The sequence below is a fragment of the Caenorhabditis briggsae genome (assembly GCF_000004555.2).
Source record: "Caenorhabditis briggsae complete genome, chrV, whole genome shotgun sequence".
Lineage (NCBI taxonomy): Eukaryota > Metazoa > Nematoda > Chromadorea > Rhabditida > Rhabditidae > Caenorhabditis > Caenorhabditis briggsae.
In genome coordinates, this window is record NC_013488.2 from 17,535,779 (window position 1) to 17,551,600 (window position 15,822).

Genomic DNA, 15,822 nt, shown 5'->3' on the forward strand with positions numbered 1-15,822 from the left:
CCGGGCCCTGTGAGAAAAGCCACTTTATGATCTGTAACTTTGTTCATAGATAAGATACAGTATTCCAAATAATACCGTTTTGTAGTACTCGTGGAGCTCTATCATATCTGATTTAGTTGGTTCGAAAATATCGATTCTGAAAGGAATTATGGCAGGGCCCGCGAAGGCCCGGCAAAGGCCCGGATTACAAGTATGATAAAAACCACATTTAAAAAGACTCCAAAAACCTCGCTGTTCCACTGATCTCTGAAATCCGGAGCACTCAATAATCGGGTAGCCTAGAAATTGATGAATATAAAAAATGTTGGATTTTCGAGAAAGTTTTAGAACTGAAATATTCTCTCAAGAACTCATACGATTGGAGTCTTGCTGTGCTTCCGTCTGCATATATATCCAGATATACCAGGTATAAAAAGGAGTGCTGTAGCTTCAAAAAAAATTTAATGCACAAAGGAATCTGACTTACTAGTATTACGTTTTCAAAGCAGACTTTGGGAATTTGCTGAAAATTTCAGTACTTATAGTTTGACACCTCCTCTACACGATAACAAAAAAAATATAGGTCCCATTCCCATCAGAAAGCTGAAAATCTTCGTCTGAAAATTTGACCTCGATTTCTTTTCTTTCCCCTCTTTCCTATACGCCCTCCGCGTGAGAAGAAAACGTTGGTTGTGTGGTGTTGTGGTAAGAGGGTGACTCATTAGGAGCGAATATGCTGGTTCAACCCCCCACTGTGGTAATACTTTTTTTGCTTTTTTTGAAACAAATTTCTGGTATCCGTTTTGGTTCCCAGATAACAAATTATACTTTTTCATGAATTTCCAAGTTTTTTAAATGTCAAAAACAAGGCTTCTGAAATTTTAAAAAACATTTCAAAACACGGATTTTTCGACGAGCCAGACATTATTCTATCGTCTAAAAAACAATATATTTTGACTGTAGAAATGGTCTTTTCGAAATTGAACTCTGCAAAATCGATCACATATGTGATTTTAATATATGTCTGCTCATTTAAAGGAGGCCAGACACGAAAGTCTACGGGGTTTTTTCGGGGCGAGATCATGTATTCTGACGGAAAATCGTGCGATTGCGACCAATGCGCGCTACTTGACGAGCATTTATTTTTTTAGTATACACTAGATTTCTTCACTGTTTGGCACTTATTCCCGACTTTTTTTAGTTATTCGGCCATTCTAGGATGTCGTCGTATGAAAAAAGAAAAAAAAAACGAAAACGCACATATGGGAATCGAACCCGCGATGCGCGACTGATAGACAAGCGCGCTCACCTTTACACCACACAGCGCTTGTCGGCTTATGTCTCTAAAACGATTATGAAACGAGGAGTGTGCCGCCGCTTGGAAGAAACGTTCGCGTTTTCGCTTGTATAGTAACAGAGAGTTATGGTTTGGTGTCCGTTGTTATTTTCCGATTGTACTGTGTCATATATCAGAAAGCTAGAATTTTGAAAATTTTCATGTCTGGCCTCCTTTAAGTTGATTTTCAGCAACATTTGAGAAATTTTGATCTTTCAAAGTTCTAGCAATAATCATATTTGGAGAATCATTAGAGCTGATAGACCAAATCTGGCTGCCAAAATTTGTGAGAATGATGTTTCCATCATTTCTGAACGTGTGAAGCACTTTTCTGCATTTTCAAAAAAAATTTCAAAAATTCACAAAAATTAGTGTGGGGGACCCCATGGGGATATTTTTTCTTGAAACTGTTTAAAAACGACTTCAGATGATAGAAATGTGTTCAAAAATGAGTTTCGCATTAAAAAAAAAAGACTTTTAAAGCTCGAAAAATGCTCATTTTTGACCAAAATTTAGTAGTGAAAACGCTTTGAGAGCCCATATTTTGGTTCCTATTAGGGTTATGACCGAGATATTGCTGAAACCTTTTTCAGCATGTTCGAAAGTACCTTGGTACAAAAGTTCAGAAAATTCTGAAGGCCTTTCTAAAAACACAATTTTTGTTTGAGATTTTCCATTCTTCACAATTCGCTGTTCAAACATTTAAAGTTTGTCAGAAACACATTAGGGTTTACTTTCTAAATTTTGGATTCCTAGGCCACTTTCACTGGCTTTTAATGCTCATGGCTCTGGCACTGGCAGCCAGCAACAACCCTATTTGCAGTCCAGCTTTTGCATATTTTAGATTTCTAGGTTGTCATAACGAGGAGAAGTTAGGTCATCTGCATTTTGGCGAATTTTTATTTTAAAAGTTTGCTCTGAAAATCCAGCATCCCCATGCTCCAGTGATCTTAGAAAACTGGAGCAACCAATAATCGGGTAGCCTAGAAATCCATGAATTGTTGGATTCTCGAAAAGCTTCCAGAACTCAAAGATACATACGAGTCTTGCTGTGCTTCTTTCTGCATATTATCAGATAGACGTTTATACACTTATCATCAGGTATAACATAAAAATGCTCTGTATTTCAGAATTTCGAAAACTCAAAATCAATAAAAATATAAACAGAAAATGTGTACTTTAAACTCAAGAAAAATGTTTTTCGATTTTTTCCATGTTTCATAAAACTTGAAAAATCAAAAAACTCAACAATTCTTTTCAACAACTCAATTCACAAGAAAATGTTCAGTTTCATTCTTTTAAAGGAGGCCAGACACGAAAATCTACGGAGTTTGCTCGGGGCGAGATCATGTATTCTGACGGGAAATCGTGCGATTGCGACCCATTGCGCGCTACTTGACGAGCATTTATTTTTTTTCAATATACACTAGATTTCGTTTGTTTGGCAATTACTCCCGACTTTTTCTCGTTTTTCGGCCATTTTACGATGTCGTCGCATGAAAAAAGAAAAAAAAACGAAAACGCACAAATGGGAATCGAACCCGCGACGCGCGACTGATAGACAAGCGCGTTCACCTCTACACCAAAGGGGGCTTGCCGTCTACTGCCACTAAAACGATTATGAAACGAGGAGTCGGCGCCGCTTGGAAGAAACGTTCGCGTTTTCGCTTGTACAGTAATGGGGTTATTCATTTGTAAAAAATGCAAAAAAATGCATTTTTTTCCTATTCATTAGTGTAAAAAAATTAATTTTTTTACATTTTTTTACATCATTTTTTTACATTTTTTTACATTAAAATGCAGGTCTCTGCGGGACCCACCGGCCGAAAATGTCCATGCGTCTTTAAACTCCTCGTGTAGTCCTCGTGGACAAGAGCTTTTTGCAAGCCAGAAAATTGACGAACTATGTGATTCAACCTCGTTTTTGTTAGAATATTCAAGTTTACCGAGTGGAAAAATATTCAAAAGTTAAAAAGAGTCAGTTACAGGGGTAATGGTTACAAACGAGCGCGAAACACGTCAGAAAAAAGTTGCAGCAGCCTTGCTGTTGTTACAACAGCAAGAAGCAGCTCTAATAAATGAGTTTATTCCGTCCGCAATCCCGAATACAGATCTCATCATTATCAAAAGAGAACACTACGATGTATTCATGAGAACGGTGAACTATGCCGTTGAACACCATCAAACAAAAGTGAGATAAAACCAGAAGCCTAGTAGAATTCCATGTTACAGCATTTCCTGGGTATCGAAAAGCAACATTTTGATATTCTTCTCCAGCACTGCCGCAAAAAACAGCGCCAAATCCCGATTTCTGAAGCCGCACGCTTATTCGTGTTCCTTAAATACTCCAGAGAAGGTATAAAAAGCTTTCTAGGCGCTCAGTAACGTTTAGTTTAGGGCGCAGCCAAAGTTATCTAGCGAAAGACGTCGGAATTTCGCAAGCTACGATTAGTCGAATCATCAATAATACGATTGACGATTTGATAGCGGTCGCGGATCTTTACATCAAGTTCCCGTCAACTATAGGTGAACTTCGAGCGCTGGAGAGGGGTTTCGCAGAGAAGTTGGATCGTTTCGGGAGAAGTAGAAGGATTCCATGTTTCGGATCTTTGGACGGAAAGCATTGGGCAACTGAGCATCCGCCTAATTCCGGAACCCTCAACGCCAACTACAAGTCTTCTTCTCGTTTAACAGTTTGGTGGTGTGTGATGGCCGAAAAACAAACATTAACAAATATCATTCCAATTTTCTGGCTTGCAAAAAGCTCTTGTCCACGAGGACTACACGAGGAGTTTAAAGGCGCATGGACATTTTCGGCCGGTGGGTCCCGCAGAGACCTGCATTTTAATGTAAAAAAAATGTAAAAAAAATGATGTAAAAAAATGTAAAAAAAAATGATGTAAAAAAATGTAAAAAAATTAATTTTTTTACACTAATGAATAGGAAAAAAATGCAAAAAAATGCAAAGAAATACTAATGAATAACCCCATAACAGAGAGTTATAGTTTGGTGTCCGTTGTTATTTTCAGACTGTACTGTGTCATATATCAGAAAACTAGAATTTTGAAAAATTTCATGTCTGGCCTCCTTTAAAGGTGAAGGGAAATGAAAAAAATAATGTTCTCGAAATTCCGTTCAAAGATGCCCCTCGTTGAACTTGTGAGGGCGATGATTGAGGGTGCGGCGCCGCTACCGACTGAGCCACGCGGGCAAAGAGAAAGCGCACGCCCGATTGCATACATAAAGGCGAGGACGACAGCTGTACGCAGAGTGACATTAAGCGTTGTACACCGTGACGGTAGAATGCATACTCTAGCTACAAAAAACTACGGAAAATCTCCTGTCCCCCCACCTTTAAATTGCTCTTTTTTAATTTTAGATTCGATTTCAAAACACCGACTAATGAAATGAGCCTAACATAAATTTTTTTATTTTTGAAAACTTTTGAAAATTTCCAACTTCCCCCTGTTCCAGTAATCTCAGAAAACCGGAGCACCCGACAATCGGGTAGCCTAGAAATCAATGAGTACATTAATATTTGGATTTTCTAAAAGTTTACAGAACTCAACGATTCTCTCAAGGATGCATCCGATTGGTATCCTGCTTTGCGTACTTGTCAGTATTGGATATTGCACTGATATCGTTGTTAATGTAGCGTTCTACTGTCCAAAAAACAAAACTTGGAAATATGATATAAAAGGTTATGGGGATGGTTTCCCATATTCACCAAATTATTTACTGGACTGCGATCACAAAAGTCACTCATCGGATACAACTTTCACCTTCAAATGTGAAGCTGCCGACCTTTTTTTTCGGTGTGGTGCGAATTTCTATAGAGCACAGTTGCACTAGTAATGGAGACGTACAAAAAGTTGAAGTTATGTCTGAAGATCCTCGTGAGAGTAAGACGTGAGTTTCAATAGAATAGAAGCCGCTATTCACAGTCAAATTACAGACCCGCGTTCGTTGCCTGGAATCTTGGTACCAACGATCACGCAGCTGCTTACGAAAAACTACTTGTCCCATATATGAAAGAGGAATGTTGGAAATATGGTGAGTTTTGGTATCGAAAAATTATCGCAAAAAATATTTAAAGGTGGTGTACGGTGAAATTTTTTATTGCATCAAAATGTGCAGAAATAATAATTTAATAATTTATTACGTATCGAAAATACGTGAAGTATATGGGTCATGCAAAAGAGTTCAATATTCCGTGTTCCTTTAAGTTGGGATCTGTGTCATCTGGCATACATTAACGAGAAAACGCTTTTTTTCTTTTCTTTTTCGATCGATATTTGGACACGTGGAGTTCAATCGAGAGAAGACCCCAATAGCAAATTTGGGAAGCATTGCAAATGAGCATATTCATTGGTCGTATCCAGAAGAACAGATGGAAAATCCGCATTGGAAGCCAATTTCGTTTTTTCAGCCACTGCACCTTCTTCCGACGGCTTGCTCTCACTTTCTTACGATATGTAGATTGACGATATGTAGAAATGCATGTAGATTGACATAAAAATAAAGAAAAAATTCAAAAAAATTCCTTCATCGAGAAAAACGCATCGAAAAATACGCTGAAAGCCCTTAGGGACGAGGTTTTTTCTAGGCCGCCCGGTGAGTAAAAGCGCGCGAATTCAAAATTTCAAAAATTTTTCGCTCGTTTTCACTTTTTTTCGGTTTTTTCATGAGTTTTCTAGGTTTTTGTCAATTTTTCTTCCAGATACATCGGAAATTTTGAAAAAACAGTGAAAACGAGCGAAAAAATTTTAAAAGTTTGAATTCGCGCGCTTTTACTCACCGGGCGGCCTAGAAAAAACCTCGTCCCTAAGGGCTTTCAGCGTATTTTTCGATGCGTTTTTCTCGATGAAGGAATTTTTTTGAACTTTTTCTTTATTTTTATGTCAATCTACATGCATTTCTGCACATTTTGATGCAATAAAAAATTTCACCGTACACCACCTTTAAAGAAACACGCACACAAAAAAAACGATATTGCAGATTGTAGACAAGTTCGAAAACAAATCCAAGACAGTTGCAACAAGAAGAAATTCTGAATATCAGGAAGCAATGTCATGATGGACTGGGGAGAGCATTGCGTATCTATTGTAATTCCGATGGAGGAGACAATCGTGAGTTTCTTTAATTGAAGTACCCCTTCTTAAACCGCCAACTTTGAGCTCATATATCTTATTTTTTGTAAAAGATATCAAAAAGTGGTCAACTGGAAAAATGTTTATCATATTATCAGTAACGTTTTGTCAAATGATCACTTTTTGATATCCATTACAGGAAACTAGATATATAGACAAAAATTATTATATAAAAATGTGAAACAATTTCATTATGTTTCTTTAGGTGACACGATTTGTACCGAGTATGTGACAAGTACAACAAAGACTACGTCAACATCCACAACGGAATCTTCTAATTTGGTGCCTATCATCATTGGAGCATCCGTCGCAACAATCGTTCTCATTGGTGGTCTCATTTGTTTCTTGAAATGCAGACAGGGCAAAAAAAACAAAGTTTTGGATCCGTATGGTAAAACAAATGGATTGTCATGGCATACGCTCTGCGTCTCCCATGATCTCTATCTCTCTGCTATCAGTTTACATCGTGTTTCTACTCGGGGCACGTGTATAGTGAATAGTGATGAGGAAAGGGGGAGAGACACACCACCAGACGTGATTCTTTTCACTTCTTCCGCACTTGCGGACAGCGAGAGGTCGTGTTATCTAGCACCTCTCACTCTGAATAAAAGATGATGCATCATAGACTTGTACTTTTCCTACTTTAGCACAAGATATAGGCACAATATCTTGCCATGTTAAAGGATCAAAGACCAAAGGATCAACGACTAGAAGGGGGACCACTACTGGAGAATCAAGGAAGAACACAACTGAGAAAAAGAAGAATGGGAAGAAAGGGAAAAAGGGAAAGAAGGCAACAACTGGAACCACTACGGGAGCTCCAACGAAGAGCACAACTGATAAAAAGAAAAAGGAAAAGAAAAGGAACAAGGGAACGAAGAACAAGAAGACCGAAACTGGAAAAACTACTGGAAAAAAGACTGGAACCGAATTCATCTGAATTCCATCCGAAATGTATTCAACTCGTTAATTATTTATTTTTGCTTTTTCGAAGGGTTTTAACATAAATAAATATGAATGTTTTAGGAAAAAAACTTTTTGAGAATCAATTTTTCGGAGTCGGGAATTGCAGAAAATATAATCATTGGAATATCTAGGCCATCGATTTGATAAAAGAGGCATTCATGAATATTGAAATTATCATTTCAATGTTTTCAGTGAAAAATTGCTCAATGCTCGAAATTTTTATTTTCTTACTATCAATTTTTTTAGTAATTTCAACTTTCGAAAGTTTCGACTTATGAAAATCTGAATTGAGATTTTTTGAAATGTGAAATGTTTTTTTTCCAAATTTCCGAATTCAGGGATTCAATTGAATTGATCAAACTTTTTCATGAGATAAGAGATATTGTGAGAGGGGATCAACAGATTAAAGATGACATACTTCTGAGATTAAAATTGAAAAATGGAGAATATTCGAAATTATTCCGAAAATTGATAAAACTACAGTAAGAAAACGGGAATAATAGTCAGAGTTTAAATATGGAAGAGCTTCTTCTGAATACATTTTGGGAACCTGAAAAATTAAAAATTTTCGATACTGTACTTGAAATAGCATGCAGAAAAACTGAGAATGAATGAAAAACTGGCAACAAAAATTGTCAAATTTCTAGCGAAACTTGGATTTGATAGAGTTTCCGATCGAGAGCTTGTCGCATATTTAATGGATAAACCCCGGAAAAATGCCATTAAAACTGCCAACCAATTGGAAATTGAAATGAAAAAGGAGGAGAAAAATAGGATGAGCAATTGGAGTACAGTACCCCAATAAGTATAATATCCAAGACAAAAATGAGGATTTTTGAAATTGATTAAATGGGAAATATCATTGAAAATTTGAATTGATAATTGGAAAATATCACAAATTGAAATCACAGCCATAAATATAAAAACGGGACTTGTTCGTAATGATTTTTTGATCAAAATTGAAAAATGGAGAATATTTGAAATTATTCCGAAAATTGATAAAACTACAGTAAGAAAACGGGAATTATAGTCAAAATTTAAATAAGGAAGAGCTGCTTCTGAATACATTTTGGGAACCTGAAAAATTAAAAATTTTCGATACTGTACTTGAGATAGCATGCAGAAAAATTGAGAATGAATGAAAAACTGGCAACAAAAATTGTCAAATTTCTAGAAAAAAAAACAGAAATTCAGAAATTCAGAAATTCAGAAATTCAGAAATTCAGAAATTCAGAAACTCAAAAATTCAGAAATTCAGAAATTCAGAAATTCAGAAATTCAGAAATTCAGAAATTCAGAAATTCAGAAATTCAGAAATTCAGAAATTCAGAAATTCAGAAATTCAGAAATTCAGAAATTCAGAAATTCAGAAATTCAGAAATTCAGAAATTCAGAAATTCAGAAATTCAGAAATTCAGAAATTCAGAAATTCAGAAATTCAGAAATTCAGAAATTCAGAAATTCAGAAATTCAGAAATTCAGAAATTCAGAAATTCAGAAATTCAGAAATTCAGAAATTCAGAAATTCAGAAATTCTAAAATCTCGAATTTTCTACTGAAGAAACGAGTTGAAATGTTAGATTTCTGATTTGTTTTTCTGGTGTAAAATGGGGAAAAAATAAGAAAATTGGCACATTGGAAAGGGAAAATTAAACATTGGAAACTAGATAGAAATTCTCAACTTTTTTCAAGAAATTAGTAATATTTTTCTGAAATTCTGAATATGAGAATAAAAGGTTTTTATCGTCATGACCTAGATTTTAGTTTTCAGGTCATGACCTAGATTTCAATTTTTAGGTCATTAAATTCGACTAGGGTTGGCTTGGGGGCGAAAAAAGGCGATCCCCGCCCCCCGGGTGCGTTAATTGCGCGTAACTGAATGGACCAATTGACTTGAAAATTTCAGGGTAGCCTAATTGGGTACCCTGAATCGTAAAATAATCTTAAAACTTCGGTTACTGATTCTTTAAACAAAGTTGTTTTTCGACAGGCGAGGCGGGGGGTGAATCCCCGCCCTCGCTTTCGGGGCTCCCGCGTAAAAGCGGGAGCCCCGTTGCCCAACCAAAATTCGACAATATGAAATAATTGTTTGAGTTTTTCTGAAAACAAATAAAGTGATGTGATTTTCTTTTCCAAAGCCTCAAATTATGAATAAACCTTATTGTGGGCGTTGGCCGAAATTCTAATCATAGGTTTTCCAATATTTCCAATTTTCTAACACCTATTTTATTTTCCCCCCAATTTTCTAAAAACCCAAAGATCCGAAAAAATAATTTTCAAAAATTGAAACTCAATTTTTTCCAATTCAGTTTTTTTCCAAAAAAAAAATAATGAAGTTAACAAAACAAGAATTAATTCAAGTTACTGAGCAAGCCGAATTCTCATTCTTTTTCGACCTAATCGCTCGATATGCGAATATAATTGTATCGATTTTTGGCCTAATCACAAATTCAATTCATTTATCGATTTTGACACAAAAATCGCTAAAATCGAATTCCGTTTTTTTGATAATGGCAATGATTGCATTTTTCGATTTAATTCTATTATTTTCTCTTCTCGCTGCTGATATCTTGTATATTCTTGAATATAACGACGATGATTATTGTTCGGGCTTACATTATTATGAATTTGGTATTGCTTCAATATTTACAAATCTCTTCACAATATTTTCTCGTTTTATGGTCATGTGGATGACAGTTGCAATGGCACTTTTGAGAATTATATCACTCAAGGTACTGTAGATTTTTTCTCCCGTCTCGGAACTTGCAAAAGTCAGGCCACTATATCAGAATTTTTGAAATTTTGAATTTTGAATTTTTGAAATTTTGAATTTTGAATTTTTGAAATTTTGATGTTTTGAATTTTTGAAATTTTGATGTTTTGAATTTTTGAATTTTCGAATTTTTGGATTTTTGAATTTTTGAATTTTTGAATTTTGGAATTTTTGAATTTTTGAACTTTTGAATTTTTGAATTTTTGAATTTTTGAATTTTTGAAATTTTGAAATTTTGAAATTTGAATTTTCGAATTTTTGAATTTTGAATTTTGAATTTTTGAATTTTTGAATTTTTGAATTTTTGAATTTTTGAATTTTTGAATTTTTGAATTTTTGAATTTAACACATTTTAAAGAGGCCCTTCTATTAAAGGGGCTCTTCTAATACAGGTTTTAAGCAATTTTACTTCAGAAATGTCTTTTCTTTTCAGTTTGCCATGAGTTCTTGGTCGGAAAAACTATCAAAACCATCGACGGCCTATTTGATATTATTGATTTTTGCATTTCTTGGATTTTCCTACTGTTTCGCCCATTATCTTTTGGTTTATAACATCAGGAAAACCCCAGACTTCTTTATGTGTGATTTTCCAAGACATATACTCACAAAACCACAATACACATTGGCTGGAGAAAGAAAAAATCATGAAGCTCTGGAATTTTTCAATTTTCTAGATGAAATCGATCGATTTCTGCAGGCCTTTATGTACATTTTCTGTACAGTTTGCTTGGCGATTTTTCTGAGGAAACGAGCGAAAAATCGAATATTACAAAATCGAGAAGAGCATGAAAGAGGCGAGAGAACGGAAGGATTGATTTTTGTGACCATTTTTTCATTTGTGATTGCAAGAGTTCCAATGATAATCTACACTTTGTGGATACGATTTTCAGATTTTTGGTCGCCGTGGGTTTTTGAAAAAACCTTTTTATTAATTACCGTAAAACCTGTATTAGAAGGGCCGGCCCTTCTATTTTCCGTGAGGTCTCTAGGAGGACACTTCAATTAGAGGGGTCCTTCTAATACAGGTTTCACGGTATTCAAAAATATCTTAAAAATCAGCTCAATGATTTTTTTTCCAGTTTTTCGAAAATTCAAAATTTCGAAAATTCAAAAATTCAAAAATTCGAAAATTCAAAAATTCAAAAATTCAAAAATTCGAAAATTTAAAAAATTCAAAAACTTAAAAATCCAAAAATTCAAAAGTTCGAAAATTCAAAAATTCAAAAATTCAAAAATCCAAAAATTCAAAAATTCCAAAAAATCGAAAATTCAAACTTTTCAAAAAATAACATTTTTCAAAATTTTCCAGACGATTTTTTATCACATTGGCAATGACAACAATGGTAATTTTTCAAACAATAAATGCAAGTATTCAATTATTCATCTGCTTCTTTATGTCCACACCATATCGAGATGTTGCCAAAAAAATGTATTTCTGCGAAAGGAGTAACACGGTAACTTAAATTTTTTTTTCAAAATTTTTGTTTTCTGTATTAGAAGGACCCCCGTAGAAGAAGGGCCCCCTGTTAAAAAGGAACCTGGCCGGAAAAATAGAAGGGCTCCCTCTAATGGGAGGGTCCCTGTAATAGAAGGGCCCTCCGGAGGGAAACCTTGGAAAAATAGACGAGCCGGCCCTTCTAATACAGGTTTCACAATAATAAAATAATTTTCAGCGAATCGTTCCATCTAACCAGTATGCTGTCAGTGAAGCTGAAAATTATAGTTGATTTTTTAAAATAAATTTCGAATTCATAAAAAAAATTATTGGGTTTTTTTTGTTATTTTTTTGTAATTTTGGAGTTCCTTTAAAGAAGGCCAGACACCAAAAAAAAGTTTTCCTGATATTTTGCATAGAGAACCTCCAAGAGGGGTTGAACTCATGACAGGCAGCTCAGGGGTACAGCGCTGCTACCGGCTGAGCTACGGGGGCGCGAAGGCGCCTGACGACCGATGGTCTACATAAGCGCGGCGCGATTTTGTCCCCCGAACTGTCCCCGAAATTTTGGCTCTTTTCTAGTTTAGAGGTCCCAAAAAATTTAGAGGTCCGAAAAAAAATGAGAGGTCCCAAAAAAGTTTAGAGGTCCCAAGAAAAAATAGAGGTCCAAAATACGAAAAACGGGCAGATGTTGGAATAATGTACTAGTATTTGAACTGTGCGAGTAGTTTGAGTTTTAAGGTCTTATAGGATGACATGACTACTCCTAACAATTTTAGCTCCAATTCTCTCGCATCTTGCCGATGAACCCGATTTACAATGAGGAAAATTTGGGCAATACAGTAATCACTCCGTGATTATGCTGTCTCTCAGGCTTAGATAATTGTCAGAAAATATGCATTCCTAAGCCTATTAGAAGTATAAAATATATCATCAACAATTATTTTGCTATAAGACCTCAAAACTTTAAATTCTTACACAATTCAAATTTTAGTACATTATTCCGGTATCTGTGCATTTTTAAGTTTTGGGCCACTATTTTTTCTTGGGACCACTAAACTTTTTTGGGACCTCTATTTTATTTTGGGACCTCTAATTTTTTTTCGGACCTCTATTCTTTTTTGGGACCTCTAAACTAGAAAAGAGCCGAAATTTTTGGTGTCTCGCCTCCTTTAACTCAAAAATATTTTTATTAATAAGTATTATTTTTTCTGTGATTTCTGATTTCTCTAAATTTTTGCGATTAGAATTTCGAGAAAATGTGAGAAATAGCATGTAATTTATTTTGTTATTTGCCATTTTTCCCCCCTAACATTTTAATATAATTTTTGGTTTTGAAAGGAAATCTAATAACATCATTTTTGGAAAAATACTTTCTAGAATGATTTCAAAACTTTTTTATCTAACTTGAAAAAAAAAATTTTTTTTTGAAAATTTTAATTCGATTTAATTTTTTTTTTAAACTAGAAAATTCAAAACTAAAAAATTCAGTTTTCAGAAATCTTCTATTTCTTATTTTGCGAATTGTGTGTTTTTTTTCTCGAAAATTGATTTTTCTGTAATCGAATTTCCTGATATTTTTGAAAATCCTTGCCGTGCTTTTTTCTCAGAATGAATTTTTTTTTTCAAAACTTCCATGTTTTGCTTTTTTCTCTTTTTTAAAAATATTTTTTGGAAATTCTAATTTCCCGAAAACTCGAATATTTTCAAAAGTTCGAGTTGTTATATTAGGTTGTTCGGAAAGTCCTTTCCATTTTTGATCTGTTATTTTCAAACTTTGTTTTTCGGACGGGGTAAAAGCGAGGAAGCTGTCGTAACCTAGATTTCAATTTTTCATTTCATGACCTAGATTCCGATTTTTAAGTATCCTGTCCGTTCGCGAGCTCCGTATCCGATCCGATTGCGAACTCAATAAAACATTTGATTGCGGTCCGCATACGATTCCTATTTCAACCGCGCGCGAACGCGAAGCGTCCGTAACGGACCCGTTCGCATTTTACCTGTGTTTATGGAAACTTCTAAACATTTTTCTCAATTTTCCTTTCCTAAATTTCTCTTTTTTTTCTCTAATATTCAAATGTCAAAACTTACGCATTTTCTCTTTTTTTTTAAATTAAAATTTTTCAGAAAAAATGCCAAATCTGAAAGTCCCGGATTCCTACTATACCCCATTATATCTCCGAGACTGGCCAACCCTAATTCTCTCAATTTTCTCAACAATTTTGAATTTTTTAAACATTTTTGTTCTTTCAAAAAACTTCCCGCAATTCAAAATGCTCGCATTTATCAGTGGAGCAGACTTGCTCAAATCGATTACTGTAGTTTTTATCGAATTTTGGTTAATTATTTTCTATACGGAACATTTGATTTGTGGAACTTATTTGAACTATTATGATGCCTTTTTTGAATATATCATATCTGGAATTTTTCAATTTTCTGGATTTCTTGGATTTGCAGCTTGTGGGGTTACTGTAGTTTTTCGCAACTCAAAAAATACCATGAAAATTGCAATTTTCGCATCGATTTTATTGATTTTTTGGTTTCTGCTTTCTATTATTTTTCAAATTTATCTATTTCTACAGCTACCGTATAAACCATGTCAAATCGATAATTCTTTGGAGAATTATATAAAAAATCGAAATTGGATTACTGTAATTGCGTTTTTGACATACGGTATCGAAACAATTTCTTTAGTTCTATCATTTTTGATTACTTTGAGTTTATTGATTTTTTTGGGCTGTAAGAAATATGAAAATGATGCGGAGAGACTTCGAAAATTGCATTTTTCGATTTTGTTGAGTTTTTTCATTTTTGGACCGAAAAATATGGGTTTGCTGATAGAATTTTTGGTTAATAGGTGTGGAGAAACGTGAGTTTTTGAACTTTTGAACTTTTGAATTTTTGAATTTTTGAATTTTTGAATTTTTGAATTTTTGAACTTTTGAATTTTTGAATTTTCGATGTTTGATGTTTTGAATTTTTGAATTTTTGGATTTTTGAATTTTTGAACTTTTAAATTTTTGAACTTTTGAACTTTTGAATTTTTGAATTTTTGAATTTTTGAATTTTTGAATTTCTGCATTTTTGAATTTTTGAATTTCTAGAATTTTTGAATTTTCGAATTTTTGATCTTTTAGAATTTTTGAATTTTTGAGTTTTGGAGTTTTTGAATTTTCTCAATTTTTGAATTTTTGAATTTTTGAATTTTTGAATTTTTGAATTTTTGAACTTTTAGAGTTTCCAAATTTTCTGAATTTTTTAAATTCCGAAATTTTTGAATTTTTGAAATTCTAAATTTCCGAACTTCTGAAATTCTGATTTTTCTGATTTCCGAATATTTTGAAAATCTGATTCTTAGAATTTTAGTGTTACTTGCGACGGGCCTTCAAAAACTTGGTCAAGACCCGGCCCGGCCCAAATTTTAATTTTTTTGGAATTTCAAAAAATGTGAACATTCCAAAACTTTCAAAAAAATAGAAGTTTTCGAAAAAATCAAAATTTTAGATTCTTTTTTTCGAATTTTCAAATTATCTTTTTTTTCAGAATAATTCCCTATATTCCTGTAAATATTGGCTATACAATCGCATTAATTGGACCAATTCTTCGTCCGTTTATTATTTATTTTCGATCATTTAAATATCAAAAAACTGTCGGAACCTATTTTCGGATTCCATTCAGACGTGGATATGTGGAGAATATCGATGGGAATAATGATTTGGTTGAAAGGTTTTGATCTGATTTCGTTATTTAAAAAAATAAAGAAATTTTTAAAAAAATATTTCAAATTAGCTCATGACAAGAGAATTGAAATCTAGTCCATGACCTGAAAACCTAGGTCATGGAGCTCCACCTGGGTCCTCGGTCCTGGGTATCAGGACCCAGTTCCCAATTTTCAGGTCATGAGCAGTGTGTCCTTTCGACACGACTTCGAGAAATTTTTCGAGGAATTTTTCGAAAATTTTTCGAGACGATTTCATTTTGAACATTACTATTATTCTTGTGCAAAAAAATTGGAGTTGTGGCCGAATTTTCACACAAGTTAGGCCACCGTATTTCAAGGAGAATTTTCGAAAACACAGCCGGCAAACGAGTGCTACCGTAACCCAACAATAAATATTTTCGCAAAATTTTTGTTTCATTTTTTTCCTTTTTCTCGATTTTTTCGCGGTTTTGGCCGTTTTAT

The 15,822-nt window shown here is 34.1% G+C and overlaps 4 protein-coding genes across 4 annotated transcripts; 3 read left to right on the plus strand and 1 right to left on the minus strand.

Moving 5' to 3' along the window:
* Positions 1-3,308: 3,308 nt before the first annotated feature.
* CBG18575 lies at positions 3,309-7,080 on the plus strand (the record flags this gene model as incomplete). The annotated part of the gene is made up of 4 exons (XM_045238472.1): positions 3,309-3,506; positions 4,877-5,130; positions 5,271-5,368; positions 6,671-7,080. 4 exons carry the CDS (start codon positions 3,309-3,311, stop codon positions 7,078-7,080), a joined length of 960 nt encoding a protein of 319 aa, XP_045096520.1.
* An 861-nt stretch (positions 7,081-7,941) lies between these two features.
* CBG18573 lies at positions 7,942-8,499 on the minus strand (the record flags this gene model as incomplete). The annotated part of the gene is made up of 2 exons (XM_002638324.1): positions 7,942-7,981; positions 8,168-8,499. The coding sequence occupies 2 exons, from the start codon at positions 8,497-8,499 to the stop codon at positions 7,942-7,944; spliced, it is 372 nt and encodes a 123-aa protein (XP_002638370.1).
* A 1,262-nt stretch (positions 8,500-9,761) lies between these two features.
* On the plus strand, positions 9,762-11,931 carry CBG18572 (the record flags this gene model as incomplete). The annotated part of the gene is made up of 4 exons (XM_002638323.1): positions 9,762-10,163; positions 10,638-11,107; positions 11,514-11,658; positions 11,878-11,931. The coding sequence occupies 4 exons, from the start codon at positions 9,762-9,764 to the stop codon at positions 11,929-11,931; spliced, it is 1,071 nt and encodes a 356-aa protein (XP_002638369.1).
* Positions 11,932-13,771: 1,840 nt separating this feature from the next.
* Positions 13,772-15,372, plus strand: CBG27305 (the record flags this gene model as incomplete). Its single annotated transcript, XM_045238473.1, has 2 exons — positions 13,772-14,496; positions 15,183-15,372. 2 exons carry the CDS (start codon positions 13,772-13,774, stop codon positions 15,370-15,372), a joined length of 915 nt encoding a protein of 304 aa, XP_045100115.1.
* Between the last annotated feature and the right edge of the window lie 450 nt (positions 15,373-15,822).